This window comes from Coloeus monedula, assembly GCF_965178545.1.
Source record: "Coloeus monedula genome assembly, chromosome: 6".
Lineage (NCBI taxonomy): Eukaryota > Metazoa > Chordata > Aves > Passeriformes > Corvidae > Coloeus > Coloeus monedula.
Window position 1 is genome coordinate 54,013,543 of NC_138786.1, and position 16,647 is coordinate 54,030,189.

At 35.1% G+C, this 16,647-nt stretch overlaps 1 protein-coding gene across 1 annotated transcript in view; it reads left to right on the top strand.

Moving 5' to 3' along the window:
- Window positions 1–16,647, top strand: part of PPP2R5C (protein phosphatase 2 regulatory subunit B'gamma) — a 79,868-nt gene that overhangs the window by 59,385 nt on the left and 3,836 nt on the right. The window contains exons 8-15 of the mRNA XM_082283577.1: window positions 1,976–2,035; window positions 3,952–4,060; window positions 6,165–6,218; window positions 7,976–8,146; window positions 8,698–8,825; window positions 10,378–10,479; window positions 12,356–12,428; window positions 14,735–14,851. Of these exons, the coding sequence (XP_082139703.1) occupies window positions 1,976–2,035; window positions 3,952–4,060; window positions 6,165–6,218; window positions 7,976–8,146; window positions 8,698–8,825; window positions 10,378–10,479; window positions 12,356–12,428; window positions 14,735–14,851 (814 nt within the window). The remainder of the gene's footprint in view (window positions 1–1,975; window positions 2,036–3,951; window positions 4,061–6,164; window positions 6,219–7,975; window positions 8,147–8,697; window positions 8,826–10,377; window positions 10,480–12,355; window positions 12,429–14,734; window positions 14,852–16,647) is intronic.

Consider the following 16,647-nt stretch of genomic DNA (forward strand, 5'->3'; position numbering starts at 1 on the left):
CTGCAAAGTGGTTTTATTTGCCACTTTGCTTTCAGAGATAATGGAAGCAAGGTCTTCAAACACAGATAGTTCTGGTGCTAAGTTTTTGAAAGACTTAAGAAATTATCTGGTCATTAGATCAACTTTGTATAGTTTGTATATAAGAAAGTTCTCAATCTGGTATGTATATGGAAAATTATATAATTTGTACAGCTACAAAGTTGTGGGAGGAAAAGTAAAGCCAACCACAAACTTACAGAAAAGCACACTTAGCTGTATAATATTTAGGAGCTCGAAGTTTAAAAATTTTGCATCCAAATGTAAATTGGTGCACTTGGATATGATCACCAAGGAGGGAAGTTGTTCCAGCTTCTGTCTTGAATTAGTGTATTGAGCATGATAAACTCTTCAGCTATGTGTAGAATTTTAAAAATATTTAATTAAATCTAAACCTTTTTGTATCAATGTCTTTAATTTTGCTTGGAATTGTTGTCCTGAATTATAGGGAAAGGGTCTTTAAGCATTAAAAACTGTCTGTTCAAATATTCTGGATTAAAAGTAGCCATTAATACGTCAGCCTATGACTGTTGGGGAAGACGAAACAGGAAGGCCTTATAAATATGATTGCCTGACAAAAGATTTTGGGAATATGAAAACTATAAGCGACATCGAAATGAAAGCCACCTTTGAGATACCAAGTCTTAGTTACTGAACAACTGGAAAACAATGGTATGGCCAACTGAATGTAATCCCCTCTTGATTGAACAATACCCTCTGCTTGCAGGCAGGTCCAAGGGTCAGAGCAGACCCTACTAGCTCAGCAGAAGGGGTCCAAAGAGTAGTTTTTAGAAGTTAAGATGTAACACTCTATGGTAATATAAGAACTCTTATAGGCTGTATGTAAATGCTATAGGATTTGTATCTTGTATTAGATTGGTTAGTGACAATTAGAATATTCAGTACAGAAGATGATTTATTGTATTGTAACCAGGACTTCAGACACTTTTTACTACACTCTTACTATACACTCTTACTAGACTCTCTTACTGTAGACTCATGCTCTCTCTTACTATACACTCTTACTAGACTCTCTTACTGTAGACTCGTGCTCTCTCTTACTATTCTCTCTTTACTTACCCGCTTACTCTCTTGCTCTCTTGGGCCTGCTCAGAGCTGCCAGCTGCAGCTCTAAGCAGTGCCCCTGTACCCACGCCCTTTGCAATAAACCACATTTTCCAAGATCTGACTACAGAGATCTCTCGTCACCACCCGTCCCGACCGTCCGAACCCGCACCGAGCACCCCCCTGCACCTACATATGACAAATTTTCAAATTAAAAAATGCTTTCAAATTAGTGGAATTATTTTCTCCTAAGTGTAAATTTTTGTAACTCTGCAAATTACCTGGACCCATGCAGAGAACTTTGTCAATAAATTTACACTCAGGTGAAGGAGGGTGGAAAGATAAGTGCCTAGTAAATTATGGTGCTCTGTCAAAAGAAGATTCAGGAAAATGTGACTTCCTCTGTTCATTACAGGCCTTTTGTATGCACAGAGATCTGTAGTGCCAGAGAGCTTTTTAGATTCAGAAGTAGTAACTTTTGAACACCTTTTGCTTGCATTTGCTCTAGAAGGTTGAGTCATGGCATTTAAATATGCCATATACTCATGTATTACTTTAATATTTAAAACATTGTTTGCTGTGTTCAGTTTTGCATTATTAAAATGGCATAACATATGAGTGTTGAGAAAAGCTCGAGTGTGGGCTGCTTTGTTAAATGTGGGGGAAAAGAGCAAGAAGGTGTGAAGGTTGAAAGCAGTTGGGTGTGCTAATGATTTCTTTTTCCACAGAGTTTCTTTTCCACTATGTCTGCTTTCCTTTTACTTAGTGGCTAAAATACTTGGGATAAGGCTACCTGTAATCTTAGATAGGGATCTTGGTATTAAATCTGTATCTCTCTTCAGCAGTAACCCAGTAAAATGTTTCATTTATTCAGGTTTATTTATGAAACAGAACATCACAATGGCATAGCAGAATTACTGGAAATACTGGGAAGGTAAGTTGCAGGTTTTGTTTAATTAAACTCACTTGATTTTAAGAGTAGACTTCAAAAATCAAGGGTGTTTTGTGTAAGATTGTAGAAACACAGAAAAAAATTGAACCTTGTGGCAATGTTTTTGGATGTGACAATTTTTTTAATACTATTTTTAAGGTCTTATTTTCTGCTTAAGATTCTTGTAATTAACATTAGTTGTAAAGCAACTACCAGTAGAATGTAGTGAATTGAAATTTATTAAAAATCCTTCAGCATCACTGAATACATAGTGGATAAACAAAGGAAACACAGGTTATGAAACTTCTGAAACCTCATTTTGCTAACCCCGTCATTTTTCAGATTTCAGTGATATATCTGTAAGCCCTTGACACTAAAATATTACAACTTAAAGCTGATAGTCTCCTTGAAACTAGTGAGGTTTTTTATTAACCAATTTATGTAATCCGTGTGCAAGCGTCTGGCATTTTTTTTATACATTAATACACTGCAAAAGCTCCGTTAGGTTTACTTTCTGGTATTTCCATATCTTTGCACATGGAAGGTCAGCAGGAGCAGGTTGCTCAGGGTTGTGTCTGGTCAGGCTTCGTATATTGCCAAGGATGAAGACCCCCACAACCTTCTGGAAAATGGGTTCCCATGTTTGACCACACTCAAAATAAAAAGGAGTTTTTTATTCTCTTTGAATTATATATCCCATGTTTCAATTTGTCTCTTGCCCTTTCAATACACATCACTAAGAAGAGTCTGACTCTTCACACCATCCCTTCATGTATTTGTACATGTTGGTGAGATCCCCCTGAACCTTCTGTGATTCAGACTAAACAACTTTTTCAGCCTCTGTGAATGTCAGATGCTCCAGCCTCTTCATTTCACTTTACTGGACTCCCTCCAGTATGTTTGCATCCTTCTTGTCCTGGACACAGAAGCCAGATGTCTCACCAGTGCTGAGCAGAGGTGAAGGATCACTTACCTCAACTTACTGGCAATGCTGTTGAAATTGGAAGGATGTTTTAAAATTTCCTAGGTCTACATTCCTGCCCAGAATAGTTCCTTAATTTTCTGTTAAGCATTCGGTGATTAAAGAAGTTATATATCCATCATTACTTCAACACACTATACTCAAGTAATGCCCATCAAGACATACTGGAAACTGTAAAGCTTAAGTACTAGAATATGGAGCTAAATCTTCAAAACCATTATTGAGTCATCAGCTTTTTCATTCTTGGTTTTGTTAGGTTAGCTTTAAGTATTACAAATTTAAAAGTGAGGTTGTTGGTTTGGTTTGGGGACTTTTTTTGCCCCCTCAGGCTTCCAAATCAAAATTTCTGGGAGCTCAGTGAGGCTTCTGAGCTGTAACTGTTCTGTATTGGTCATTCATCCAGTCCATTAAAAGTTTCACCCAGCATGTTGTTGACACAGATCTTCTTGTTCTAGTATTGTGAGTTTAGGTAAAGGTGCCATTGACCCAGTACTGAGCTGCATCTGCTCTCTGATGGGATGTCTTGTGTTGAGGTGCTGTTTGGTTGTACTCTAGGGCCTTGCAGAAATACTAATAGTTAAGCAGAAGTCATGTTTTGACTTGTCTGCTGTTCTAGATTACCTCTTCTACATCCAGTCTCTGTTTCACTTGTTAATACCACAAAGAAGCTGGGAGAAAGTTGTATTCAAAGCTTTGAAACAGTGAGTAGTTCATGGTGAAGTTTGAACTATAGGTACAGTTGTGCGCAGCTTGGAAGAAGAATTTGAGACTTTTGAAAAACTTGGCTAAGGGATAGACAGAGATTGATTTGACTATTCTGTTCATTTGTAAATATTAGAAAGCAAGTGCTAAGATCAAGATTTTTTGTATATCCTGTACATCAGTGCAGACTAATATATAATTACTGATCTTTATTTTTAATTTTCTTCCCTGGCAGCATAATTAATGGATTTGCCTTACCATTAAAAGAAGAGCACAAAATATTCCTATTGAAGGTTTTATTACCATTGCACAAAGTGAAATCACTCAGTGTCTACCATCCACAGGTAAGTTTTGCTCGGTGCTTTTCATGCTGATGTTTAAGCTTGCTTGAAGAGGTTGGGAGATCCAAGTGAGTCTGCTGTGAGTTCAGTTCTAAGCTCCAAGACTTCCCTGCTAACCAGCCTCGGGGAAATCATTTAACACATATGCCTGTAACGTTTCACTTGTTGATAGAAAAATTAAAAAGAAAACACTTCTGTACACAATAACACCATTCTTTTTAAAAGCACTATAGTGTTTATAGATGAAACACATGTAGTAGTTGGTTAATGTGAGAGTTCTTAGTATTTATCCAAACAGAATTTTTTTTTCTTCTTGTCTGTTATGTTTCGACATAAAATATTGCAGAAAAGTGTGGTTTTAATAAATGCAATCTGTAAACACTTTATTCTAAATTACATGAAGCAATTCAGCTGAATTCAGTTTGTTGATGTTTTGAAAGGAATTGGGAATTTACTAGGACATCATTTTTTAACTCAATAGATCTTTTTAGAAGTACACAGAAAAAAGGGAGCTTCTGAGCTGTATCTTTTCTGTGCTAAATTTAGTTCCATTCAGAATTTCTAGAGGAGTGGGAAATCATGTATGAGAGAAAATACAGTATTGTTGTGATATGCTGAAATTTTCCCTTTGAGAGATTGTTACACAACTTTCGGGGTTTTGATTTGAAAGTTCAATATTTACTATGTAGTTCGAGTACTCCAAATTCTAAGTACCATTTCTTCAAATAAAATTACTAACAGCTTGTATTTTTAAGAATACCATTTGTATAATTACAATTCTCCAGCAATTGGAGATGCTTGTAACCATTTGCTTTGGATCTTGTTTTCAGGAGCTTCCATCAGTTGCTATTGAAGTAGTAGGGTAAAACACCTCCCATTTCAAAATTTATTTTTTATTTCCTTATGTCATGAGCAAAACCTGTTGAGGGTGTGTACAGCAAGACCTTTTTAATAATCTCAGCTAGCGCAGATGCCTGTGATCACCAGCTTTTTTACTGACCTGAGACATACCATTATCTGTTCCCCTTAAATCACAAAGTAATTCTCCAGAATCTTCAGCTGGCTTGCATTGGTTTTCAGCGTCAGTAAAAACAGGGTAGTGACATAGGGATGCCTCTCTAACATGTCCTACTGAGTGAAATGGGAAAGTACTTCAAGTGAGTTTAGTGTGTGAAACACCGGAGTAAACCCATAAAAATTCATATTGAAGCCATGGCAGATACTCAGAAGGATTTGCTGCCAGATAATATACATGGAGAAAGTTAATTTCTGTGTTAAATCAAATTTACTTTAGAATAGGGAAGAATAGTAGCTGTAGTATTCTTGGCGCATTCCTCAAGTTATCATGGGGCATTCTCAGCAGGAATCAAAAGAAAAGGAATTGGGTCATCAGCTGAGCTTCAATAAATGGAGAGACTTTAGGAAGATGGTTAAACAGTTTGTGAGGTGTGCGGTGATCTCCCCACTTACTTTGGGACTGTTGGCCTATGGAATGAAAGGGATGTAATAGTTCACTAGTCAGGGGTGGACAGTCTCATTCTCAGCATTGCAGTTGGTAAATACTGTAATTCAGCCTCTGGTTGCATCAGCTGCATTGATAGGCATAGTTATCTTTCGTTGTCGTATATAAAAAATCCTAAGATTTACAACTGTTCACTGCACTTTTATCTAGCTTAGGTTGTGAAATAGAAAATACTTACTAAATCAGCACGGGACACCAAAATGTTAGCGAGTGGAAAGCACTCTAGAGGACAAGATCGTGATTTTTAAATCCTGTATTTGAAAAGACAAAGTGTGGTGTAATTCAAAGTACTAGGTCTAAAAAGTTGTGTGTCTATATTATAAAAGTCATCAAGTTGTGTGTGTCTGTATTATAACAGAAAAAGGTGAGAACAGACTTGCAAAGGTTGGAAAGACTTGGTAAAGCCCATTTAGCCTTCTGTTTAAATTGTCTGCCAAATAGGTTGGGGGTTTTTTTTAAATTACAGAAGAAACTTGTGGTTTTATTTGAAGGATTCAAAGTTATTCTTGACTTACGGAAGTGATTTCAAAATGTGTTCAGTTTTATAGTGAAAATTAATAAAACTTTTTTTTTCTTTTACTGTAGCTGGCGTACTGTGTAGTTCAGTTTTTAGAAAAGGACAGCACACTTACAGAACCAGTAAGTTTATCTTGCTAATATTACATACATTGAACTATTAATATTAATATACGTTACACCTGTCTGAATGTTTAAGGAGGTTTGGGGAACAAAGTATTTATATGTAATCATTTATATTAGAGTCAAATATTTAACCATTTTTATCTATCAAATACAGTTTTTTCCAACAGTCCTTTGGAATATCCAAAATGAATAAAAACAACATTAATAGCATAGGTCTTACAAAGAGACCAGATTTGATTTTGCTTATTTTGTTCTGGCTGAGCAGATAGGAGATGGTAGATCCAGAAGCAGTTTAGTCAGAAATTACCTTGCCTGAATTGTGCTCTGTTGAGAGATGGATGTTACGATGGAACACAAATTTCTGACACACAGCTACCTATTGGTGCAAGGCTTTTGAGTCAGATCCTGTTCATGTCTACCAGCTTTGGACAAAATCAGACTTTGGTCTGGCTGCACATAATTGCATAGATGAATAATTTTAACCATCCTCTGTAGTATCTAGTGGTTTGCCTCATTGCACCCAGTAGCAAGTAGGTGAAAACTAATCTGTTTAATCAGGAGATCAGTAAAACAATTGCTACTAACAAAAGCGCACATTATTAGATTATGACCATTTCCATTGTAAAATGGGAAACTGGATTTCTTGAAACAAATGGAAGTATGCACCTGAGCAAGAGTTATCTTCTAGCTGGAGCTTGTAGTATTTATTAAGATAGCAAATGTCAAACATTCTATCATTTGTACTGTATGGGATCTTGAATTCTTAGCTTTCTTCCAGACATCAGATAGGATGTTGCATATTTAAATCTGAACTAACATGCAACCAAGTTTGTTTCCTTTTTTTGATCCCTAATTAGTACATGATTACAACATTCTTTAAAAACTTAGCACACGTATTAGCAAAGAACTAAGTTCCTCTTCAAAAGATTCTGGTCCTTTCAAATTTAAATGTTTTGCTTCCCCTTATAGTTGTCACATGAGATTTTTTGACATCTTATTTTTAAAAATCTGCGTCTATTAGCCAAGGCTTCATTGAGGACATACTGTCTGCTTTCATGATTAATTAATACATACGTTAACAATGCACTTCTCAGAGTTGTCTTGCCAGTGATGATATTAAGTATTGCTTATAGCTTTTATAGTAAAAAATCATAGAATCGTAGAACAGTGTTTTGAGTGTTCATGGTTTGGTATGTAAGCAAGCTGGGTGACTAATTTATTAATCATGAAGAAAGTTAAGACTAAGATTAGTTGACTAATAAGATAGTCAAATCAAACTCAAAGTTTAAGATCAACATAGCCAGAGTAGTTGGTCACCTGTCAATTCAGGCATTTATAGTAAATATTTTGTTAAAATATATTGATAGAACTTAATTGCTTGAGTTTTGGAGTACGTCCCCAAGAAGGTAGAGATTTAAAGCTGCTGTCACTTAAGTGGCAGGTAATGTTCCTGATAATGTAGTAGCGGATTTGCACTTCAATCACGTTAAGTTAGATGTTAAATTTTTTCTCTAGTATTTTGATTATTATTTTTGAACATGTCTTTTAGACATATAACTTTGTTTTCTGAAGAAATGGGTTTAGACCTATTAACAGTTATTTCTGTGACACTGAACTATGTTCACTGCTGTTAAATGGGACGAGAAATCACAAGTTTTGTGTTCTGCTTAAAATATCAGACTAATTAGTGCATTACAATTCAGCTCAAGGTAAAGTGATATTACCATGAAATTATTTTATCTTTGTCTCTACAGGTGGTAATGGCACTGCTGAAATACTGGCCAAAGACTCACAGTCCAAAAGAAGTCATGTTTTTAAATGAACTAGAAGAAATTTTAGATGTTATTGAACCATCTGAATTTGTAAAAGTTATGGAGCCTCTCTTCAGACAGCTAGCCAAATGTGTGTCCAGTCCACACTTTCAGGTCTGTATTTACTGCATGTACAATGATATCAGAATTTTTGTAAAGCAGACTTGTAATGTGGTATTATTCATCATAATGAATTTTATTTTTTGCAAAGAATTCTTCAATTCTGTGTCAAGTTTCAGTGATCCAAACACTAGTTTTACTGTTTCTTTTCAAGAGTGCAATATGTGCATTCATGTTGGGTGATTCACTTCAGTGTTATGCTTAACATACAAAAGCTGAAAAACTCAGTGTTTTCAGAAGTACCTGAACCCTTTCGGTACAGTGTTTGCATTTCATTGCTTGTAATAGAGTTCTACAAATACTCATTCTTTTGGAAAGTATTTCTTTGCTTACCTTTCAGAGTTTATGGGTTATAGATTGAATCATGTCCCTATCAAGGAAAAAAGCAGTTTTTCCATCTCTCTTCCCATCAGGGGCATGACTCTCATTTGCACTACAAAATCCAAGTCTGAGTTGCAACTTTTTTTACCTTATATTTGCCAAATGTTATAATTATTTGCTCTGTAAGAGATTGAAGAAGTGTTCCTTTTTTCATGTCGTCTTAGGTTGCAGAGCGAGCATTATACTACTGGAATAATGAATATATTATGAGTTTAATTAGTGATAATGCAGCAAAGATTTTACCCATCATGTTTCCATCCTTGTACCGGAATTCAAAGACGCATTGGAATAAGTAAGAAACACTTGTACAAATTTCTGCTACTTCACTTATGTGTAGTTCTAGGCATAAGAGTTCAGATCTGTGAGTTGCTAGTTTAACAGTGTGTTGAGCTGTTTATTCTATGACATTGAAGTTGCCGGATAAAGAGACTATTGTTGTCAATTGCTAGGAAGTATTAAGAATTGAGGAAGATAGCTTTTCCTTTTTTCATTAAACAAGAAAGAGTGTTTTTAGTGCATCTAATCCATGACATTCTTCTATAAATATGAAATGAATTTGTCATTCGTCTGTAGTTCAGATACTTCTAAAGACTAACTTTGATTTCTGATCACTAACCTCTTTGCTAATTTGCCTTTCTTCTGCATTCTAGTGAAATATCTTGTAAATCTGATCATTTTTTCCTTTCATTTTGTTTTCTTTTTTTTAATCTTTTTTCTTTTTTCTCCATTGATTATTTTCACTTTTTTCCCCCACCATAGCGTAGTGCTTACGCATGAAAACAGTCCTGGTCAGCTCCCTTCTGCAGCTGTTCCATTGTAAAGTGCTTCTTTGTTTGAGCTATTGTGCAACTTCTGGGGTAGTGACAGTATCCCAGTCTGGCTCTAACTGTGAATTGAGGGCTGCTGGTAGGCTGGCCAAGAATGAGTAATCAGTCTGCAATTAAACACTGGGAAAGAAACGGAAAATAAAGTGATGTTAAAGTGGTTGCTTACTGTCGCTGGGTGCAAGCAGTAACAAATAATGTACTCATTAATAACATTCCAATTCAGTGATGCAATTATAGATAGTAAATGTGAGTTGCTGTTGGTTGTTTTTTTTCTGACTTTTCAAGGTCATGCATTCATTTTGTTCTGAGCAAAAGTCATGCTACCCACTACAGCTGCACTCTTACTTGTAACTCCATGTATTATACAAAGTAATCATTTAACCGATTGCTTTTTGAGCAGTGGTACATTGTAGCCTGGAACTGTAAATTAATCCATAAAAATGCTTCATAAAGCAGATTCGTTTTGTGTAATTTTTGTGATGTTTTCAGCTTTACTTTTCTAACACATTTCTAAAGAGTCCTGGCCTAATTGTGTTGAAGTAAGTGCTGTTGCTGTGTGGCAGTTTTCAAAATGAATGGTGTCTTTTCTACCCTCCTTTTAATCACTAACCCATTTTTTCTTGAATTTATCAGTTGCCAGTAAGTTACTTACATCAAGATCTTTAATGTCATCTTGCTTTTTCTGTAATAACCCTAATGGGATTACTGTCAGCTACTAAATTTCACAACTACCCCTGTATTGATACATGTAGTATTAGGAGTGAAGGTCAAACATCAGAAGTGCGAGTGATGAGTAGTACTACAGAGTAAGAAAACTGCATTCGAAGTTGGTAATTTTAGTACTTGTATTAGGCCTCTTGTGGGTAAATTGAAACTTCCACTAATTAATTTTGTTTCCACTTATTCTGAAATTATGTAATTTTCCAGTTATGTAGGCTATTGGCTACTGTTGACCAGAAAAAGTAGATTTCAAAGTTTAAAGTACTCTTGAGTTTCAACCAGAAGTTTTACTTATAGGACAATACATGGCTTGATATACAATGCTCTGAAACTCTTCATGGAGATGAACCAAAAACTGTTCGATGACTGCACACAGCAATTTAAAGCAGAAAAACTGAAGTAAGTTTTCATGTCAGTGTGTCTGTCTGTTCTTGAGTAATTTGTTAAGAGTGCTTTAGCTCTGAAAAAACACTGTGTCATTAGTGGGAAGTTGCCCATTTGATTCCAGTACAGCAGTTTCAAAGTTGACTTGCTGAAACTTCTTATATGTGAACTGTAAATCTTCTTAACAATAAGGTGTCTCATGTAGGCTTAGACCTAATACTTCTGGGGTCACCATCTTCCTAAAAATTAAGTTTTTCAGGACACTGCTAATTGTGGAGCCCAGTGTAGAGGATCTGTTTAACAGTTCAGTTCACATCCTGTATTTATTTTTGCATACTTTATTTACCCAGTGTTACTTCCTTTCATGTTGTCACTCAGTTTGTCCCAAAATACTTTCCCAGTATTTTTCAGCATTGCATTGTGTGTGAGCATATCTTCATATTTTTATAAAAGTTACCTGAAATCAAGTTGTTACTCTGTTGTATAGTACAGGTCTGTAGTACAGGCTTTATTTGACAGAAGAATCCTGCTAAAATGAGATAGAGAAGTCAGAAGTATTAATGGTTTGGGTCTCATTTTAGGGGCTGGAAGCAGTTAGAAAGTGGGTACTGAAAATACCTGGATTTTACTTTTATTTTAAATTTCAAAGTAAACAGGGATTCTTCAAATAGTGGTTCAGATTATACACCTATTTTAAACTGATATACTGGAAGTAGTACAGATTCTCAACGTAGATTGACTTGTCCAAGTTTTGAAATGCCTTATTACAATTCAAGTAGAAATGAGCTTGTACTGTAACAAATTCTTAAGGTGTGTGTGTTTATAGATGACAAAATATGAGCATTGGCTCTTCAAAAAAAGACTGTAATTCTCTTTTCCCTGATTGCAAGTAAGTGGAATCCCTTTTAAATGAGAAATCAAATCTTTTCTTCTCTGATTTTTAGAAGTTTTTGTGATGGTGTTCTGAGTGTGAATTAGAGCAGGCAGAGTGCTGAGCAATGTCGTAGCAACACAAAACCAAAACAAAAAACCTCCCACCATGTAAGAACTGAAAAGGGGAATGGTTAAGGAGGTCCTACCTTCCATCTTGAATTAACTTAACTGAGAGCTGGAGGCAAATTGTGTATGTGCTTGGATATAGCTGCTCTTCCGTTTTTTTTCTTGACATTTGAATCATCTGCTCTGTGCATTGAAGCCTGAGAGCATTTTTAGCACTCCTAGTTCAGGGTTCTTTTAAATTCTACCAGCCTTCAAAGACAGGTGATCATTCTAGTCTTTGCAAGAAGATGTTTGTTTCTAAGAAGGGAAAACAAACCCTAGATTTTACAATTTCAGATTGCATTAGGCATAAGAAAACAAACTTTTTCTACTCTATGAAAATTTTTTTTAAAAAGCATTTATGTCATTCCTCTGGACTTGCTACTCTGTAGAATGAGCATGGTTTTTATTGGGTACTTCTCTGTTAGAGTTCAGTTCAAAATGTCTCTGTGCCTTTTCCTTTAACCTATTACCTGAAGCCGTTGGGCTGACAGTAAAAATCTCTGCCCTTTCCATGGTCTGTTATTAATTTCTTGTTTATCAATATAGAATTCTAATATTATAAATAAAACACAAACATGCTTTCAGCCTAGATCAAAACTTAGCTGTTTTAATTTTAACTTTTAACAATGTGCATGTACTAAAGATAAACTTATACCAGCCAGTTTGTTGCTTTCATGAGAAAATCTTGAGTTTTTTCCCTTTTATTGTTGATTTGAGATCATGGGGTATTGATATGATGCAAATTAACCTGTCAACAGTGGTATTTTGGGCAGTAGACTCAAGCAGGTATAGCTAAATAACTTATTCTGTTGAATTCTTTTACTTCTGTATAATTTTTGGTTTTTTTCAGAGAGAAGCTAAAATTGAAGGAACGGGAAGAAGCATGGGTTAAAATAGAAAATCTAGCCAAATCAAATCCCCAGGTATTTAGAAAAGATTAACAATGATCATGTTTAAATACTCCAGTTTTGTTAACTATCAGTGGGGAAAGCAGGTCTGACTGATCATGGAAATAAAGGAATTTCACTAATTGTATTATGAAAGATACAAAATAAAAGTACTTTTCAAATTTGTAACCTTTCTCTTGTGCAAGTAATTATTTTTTAAAAAAAAGGTTTCTGAAAAGCATGATATGAAGTACTTTTTCATTTTCTTATAATAGGACTTACACCATATTGTGTTTTGAAAAGTTAGTGTGCAAAATTACGGAAAAATACAGAGAGGCCATAATTGGTTTCTCTTGAAAAGCTGTTTTGCAAACAATATATTACAAAAGAGATCTTTCTGCTAACTGTGAGTTATGACTGGTCAGTTTTCCTTTGTGTCAAATGGATTAAAGTAACACTGTATGTTCCTGTCTGCTGTATTTGTTCTCCTGCCTGCACTGGGCCAGTCTGGTGGTGAACCTACTCCTCAGGTCTATCCTAAAGGAAAACATCCTGTCCGGCATTACTTGATGTAACTCAAAGTATGATAAAGAAACAAAGGTCCTTTAGACTATTCATTGTATTTTAAAATTATGGGAGAACGGAATGGTTTCATTTGGGTTCCCCACTCCCTTCATTTGTTTGGAGAATGCTGTCGGTTTTTCTTTATCTCAATCATACAGTTTGCTGCTATGAAGAAAAAAACCTCCAAACATTTAAATTACTTTGCAGCCAGAATTTTATTATACTGTAGTAAGAAACCTTATGTACTGTGTATTTCCAACACCATCTAGCTGAGTTTAAAATGGTGGAAGAGGGAGAAATGGTACTCTGTAAACAGAAGTGGGACACTTTCTGATCTCAGTGCTATTTTAAAATAGAAAGTGTGAGGTAATCTCTTTCTAAGAAGACAAAATTCGTAAATGTTTTTTTCATCTTGGGTCATTTGTCAGGGAACAATTACTAAACTGCTTAAATAAAATCTATTAAAATTAATAAAATTTCAGTTGACAGCAGATCAATTAAATTAATCAAAAAGGGCTATTCATATGAAAGCAGTAATTGACTTTGAGTGGCAAAACATTTCTCTAGTGACGTAAGTCATACGAAAGCCTTGCTTGAAGAGTTACTGATATACATGGTCATTTGCTATTACAAATGATGAGCTATTGCATGTTTGGCTAAGTAAGTGGATTGAGTTGTAGAAAAATTCAGAGTACTACATTATCAATTTCCTTTTCTTTCCAAGCAACTTTTTGTAAGTGCATTTTCTGATACCAGTTAACACTACATGTATACCATACGTTCTGCATAGTCTGCTTGAAGAAAGCTAGTAAGTGGAAGCAAATTAAAATAAAAATTACTAATTTTAACACTGAGTACTCCACTGAATTGACACAAGGATATAAATGCTTTTAGTGCTCTAGATAATGGATTTTTAGGGGTTTCTTTTTTCCTGGAATTTCTATGAACTTTTTTGTTTGTCTAATGACTGATGATTCTTGTCGTTCAGAATTGTTCCTGATTCTGCAAGACACAAAAATACAATTTAAGATTTTCTATCATCGTAATTATATTTGTTAAGTCCTTGCTGTTAGGGTTTTTTTAAATTTTTCTCATCTGCATTAAATTGTTGGTACACTCAGATTTTAAAATACTTGTGAGGAAAAACTGATGAAAAAGTCTGTGTGTGCATGTAAATAAGTTCTGAATTTAAAACTATATACACCTCATCTGAATTAAAATAAGATCTGAAGTATTGAGATTACTGGACAACGAAGATTTTATTTTTTCTTTAATTTCTAAAAGACTTCTATAAATTTTACTTTCTGAAGATAGGAAAGTTTAATATTTTGGTTTGAAATTATATTAAATGTATGTTAGGTATATTTGGTCTTTTAACAGTGTATTTTCTCTTCCAACACAAAATTGCACCAGCAAATAAAATGATCGTGTTTGGATTACTACACTGTTCACAGATCACTTGACAACATATTAATAAGGTTTCAGATAACTGATTGCCAGAGTAGACATTCAATACTGACAAAATCTGAGTATTTTAAAATTGAGTCTCAGATAATCAAACCATCTTTTTTTTTATGCTATTTTTCAGCAGGATATTTCTGCCAAGTGAAAAGTATTGGAGTTCCTTTCTAAAATTTATTACATAGTCCCTGGAAGCATAATATATTGAAGTTAATCTCAAATAACTAGTAGTCATATCATTCAAATGCTCAAATACACTCTTAGTATTTAGATATTACTACTAAGAATGATTATTTTAACACTTTGCATTTTATTAGTACCCAACATATAGTGACACGAGTTTGCTGAACAGTCCTGTTGCAATGGAAACAGATGGGCCTTTAATTGAAGATTTGCAGACGCTCAAAAAGACAGTGAAAGAAGAGGCTTGTCAGGTAAAGCCTTGTGAAGATAGCAAAGTACTCCAATTTATGAATTCATTTAAGTGACTATTAATCATAAACTTGGGTTATATTTTCAGCCCTGTAACCATTTATTCTTGAGTGATACACTTCATCAGAGCTGCTACTTTCAAGTGATAGTATAGCAGCCAGAAATAGTGTTGTTTCTAGTGCCTGTGAATCTGCTATATGGTCTCTTTTAAGGTTTCTTCTACAGAAACTTTAATTTTCACTTAGGAATAGCTTTTTGTGTCATTATGGGAACAATGATTCTGCTTTAAGGAGAGTGAAAACTATAGGTAAAATCTGTGACGTCATGTTCTAGTCTCGTTTCTATGTAACAGTTTTTATCTTTCATAAGAAAAGCTTGTCAGTACTAGAATCTGACTGTATGTTATACATTTTTGTTTGTTATTCAGAGCCTTGTTTGTGGCTTAAGTTCTTGTGCTTTGAAAAAGTATGTAAAGTCTGTGTCTTGCCCACTCATGGGTCTTCTTCCTCAGTCCACCATCTGTCAGATTCCATTACCCCATGCAGGGCGAGGACACTCAAGGTCATTTCCATCCTTTTGTCTGTAGCTAATGCTCAGTAATATTCATGTCTTTTTTATTTAACATCAGTTAAGTGGAATTAGAATACCAATGTTGAAACTAGAGATTTCAACTTGCAGCTGCTTGAAAATGGAGAGATGCCAGGTAGCATTGCAGTATCACTAAAATTTCTGATAGGAATATGTGCTATATGGTACTATAAATCTGTCTGAATCCAGCAAAGTCTAAGACTGGAGAAATGGAGCCAGAAAAAAAAGTTGAGTTTGGAGATAAAGTCAGTTAATTTTAACCAGTAAGACATTTAATAAAAATAAGCATGTGGTCAACCTAACCTGCTAAATTACTGTCTTAAAATTCCAGTGTCATTATCCTGCAAGATTATATTTTATTTGTTATATGGCATTTTGGATGAAGGTTGGAATTAAAAGAAACGCTGGAATGCTAAGACACACTCAAGGATCTCTGTTTTTTAAACACCTGTGTAGGTTGTGGGTCCCTGTGCATTATATGTAAATCTTGGTGGCTGAATTACTTCCCTCTCCAGGGCAATGAACAAGAGTAGCATTCTCCTGAATGGGAGTGATGGTTAGAGCTAGTCAGTGAGGAGCACTGGGCTTACTAAAGTTTCTAAACCTCTGCCTTTCTTCATACCATGGATAGCTTAGCCAGGCCCACAGGAGGGAGAATGGGGCCTCCTTTCACTTGCTTCAGAGCCTAGAACCAGTTCTAGTAGAGAAAGGTGCATACAGAATTATTTAAAAGAATTAGTACTGTTTAATTTTAAAGTTGTGTTGATCACAGTGTCCATCTTTGTGCTATTTCCTAGCACTTAACTATTTTCTTAGGGTTTATGAGACCTTGGTTCACTTTCTATCCTGCCAGAGAGCATTAAAATTCCTACTTCCTAAGTCTGAGTCCTCCAACATCAGTTCTAGAAGAAAAGCAGCCAGAGTAGGATTCTGTGCTAGTAGTTGGGACAATCAGTTAAGAACAAAATTACCAGTCCCAGCTCCTGGAAGAGTTTGAGGATTTGGGCCAGTATTATACAATATAAAATGCAGAAACAGTAATGTCAGCCTAGACTAAAACCAAGGACTCTCATGTAAGTCTTACCTTCTTTTCTACGAAGAATTCAGCTTCATGAGCTATAAAGTTTGGGCTATATACAGCTTCATTGGTAGTATTCCAGCTGGAAAACAAGTGCATCATATCCCTATGAATGAGCTTGATTTGCTACCA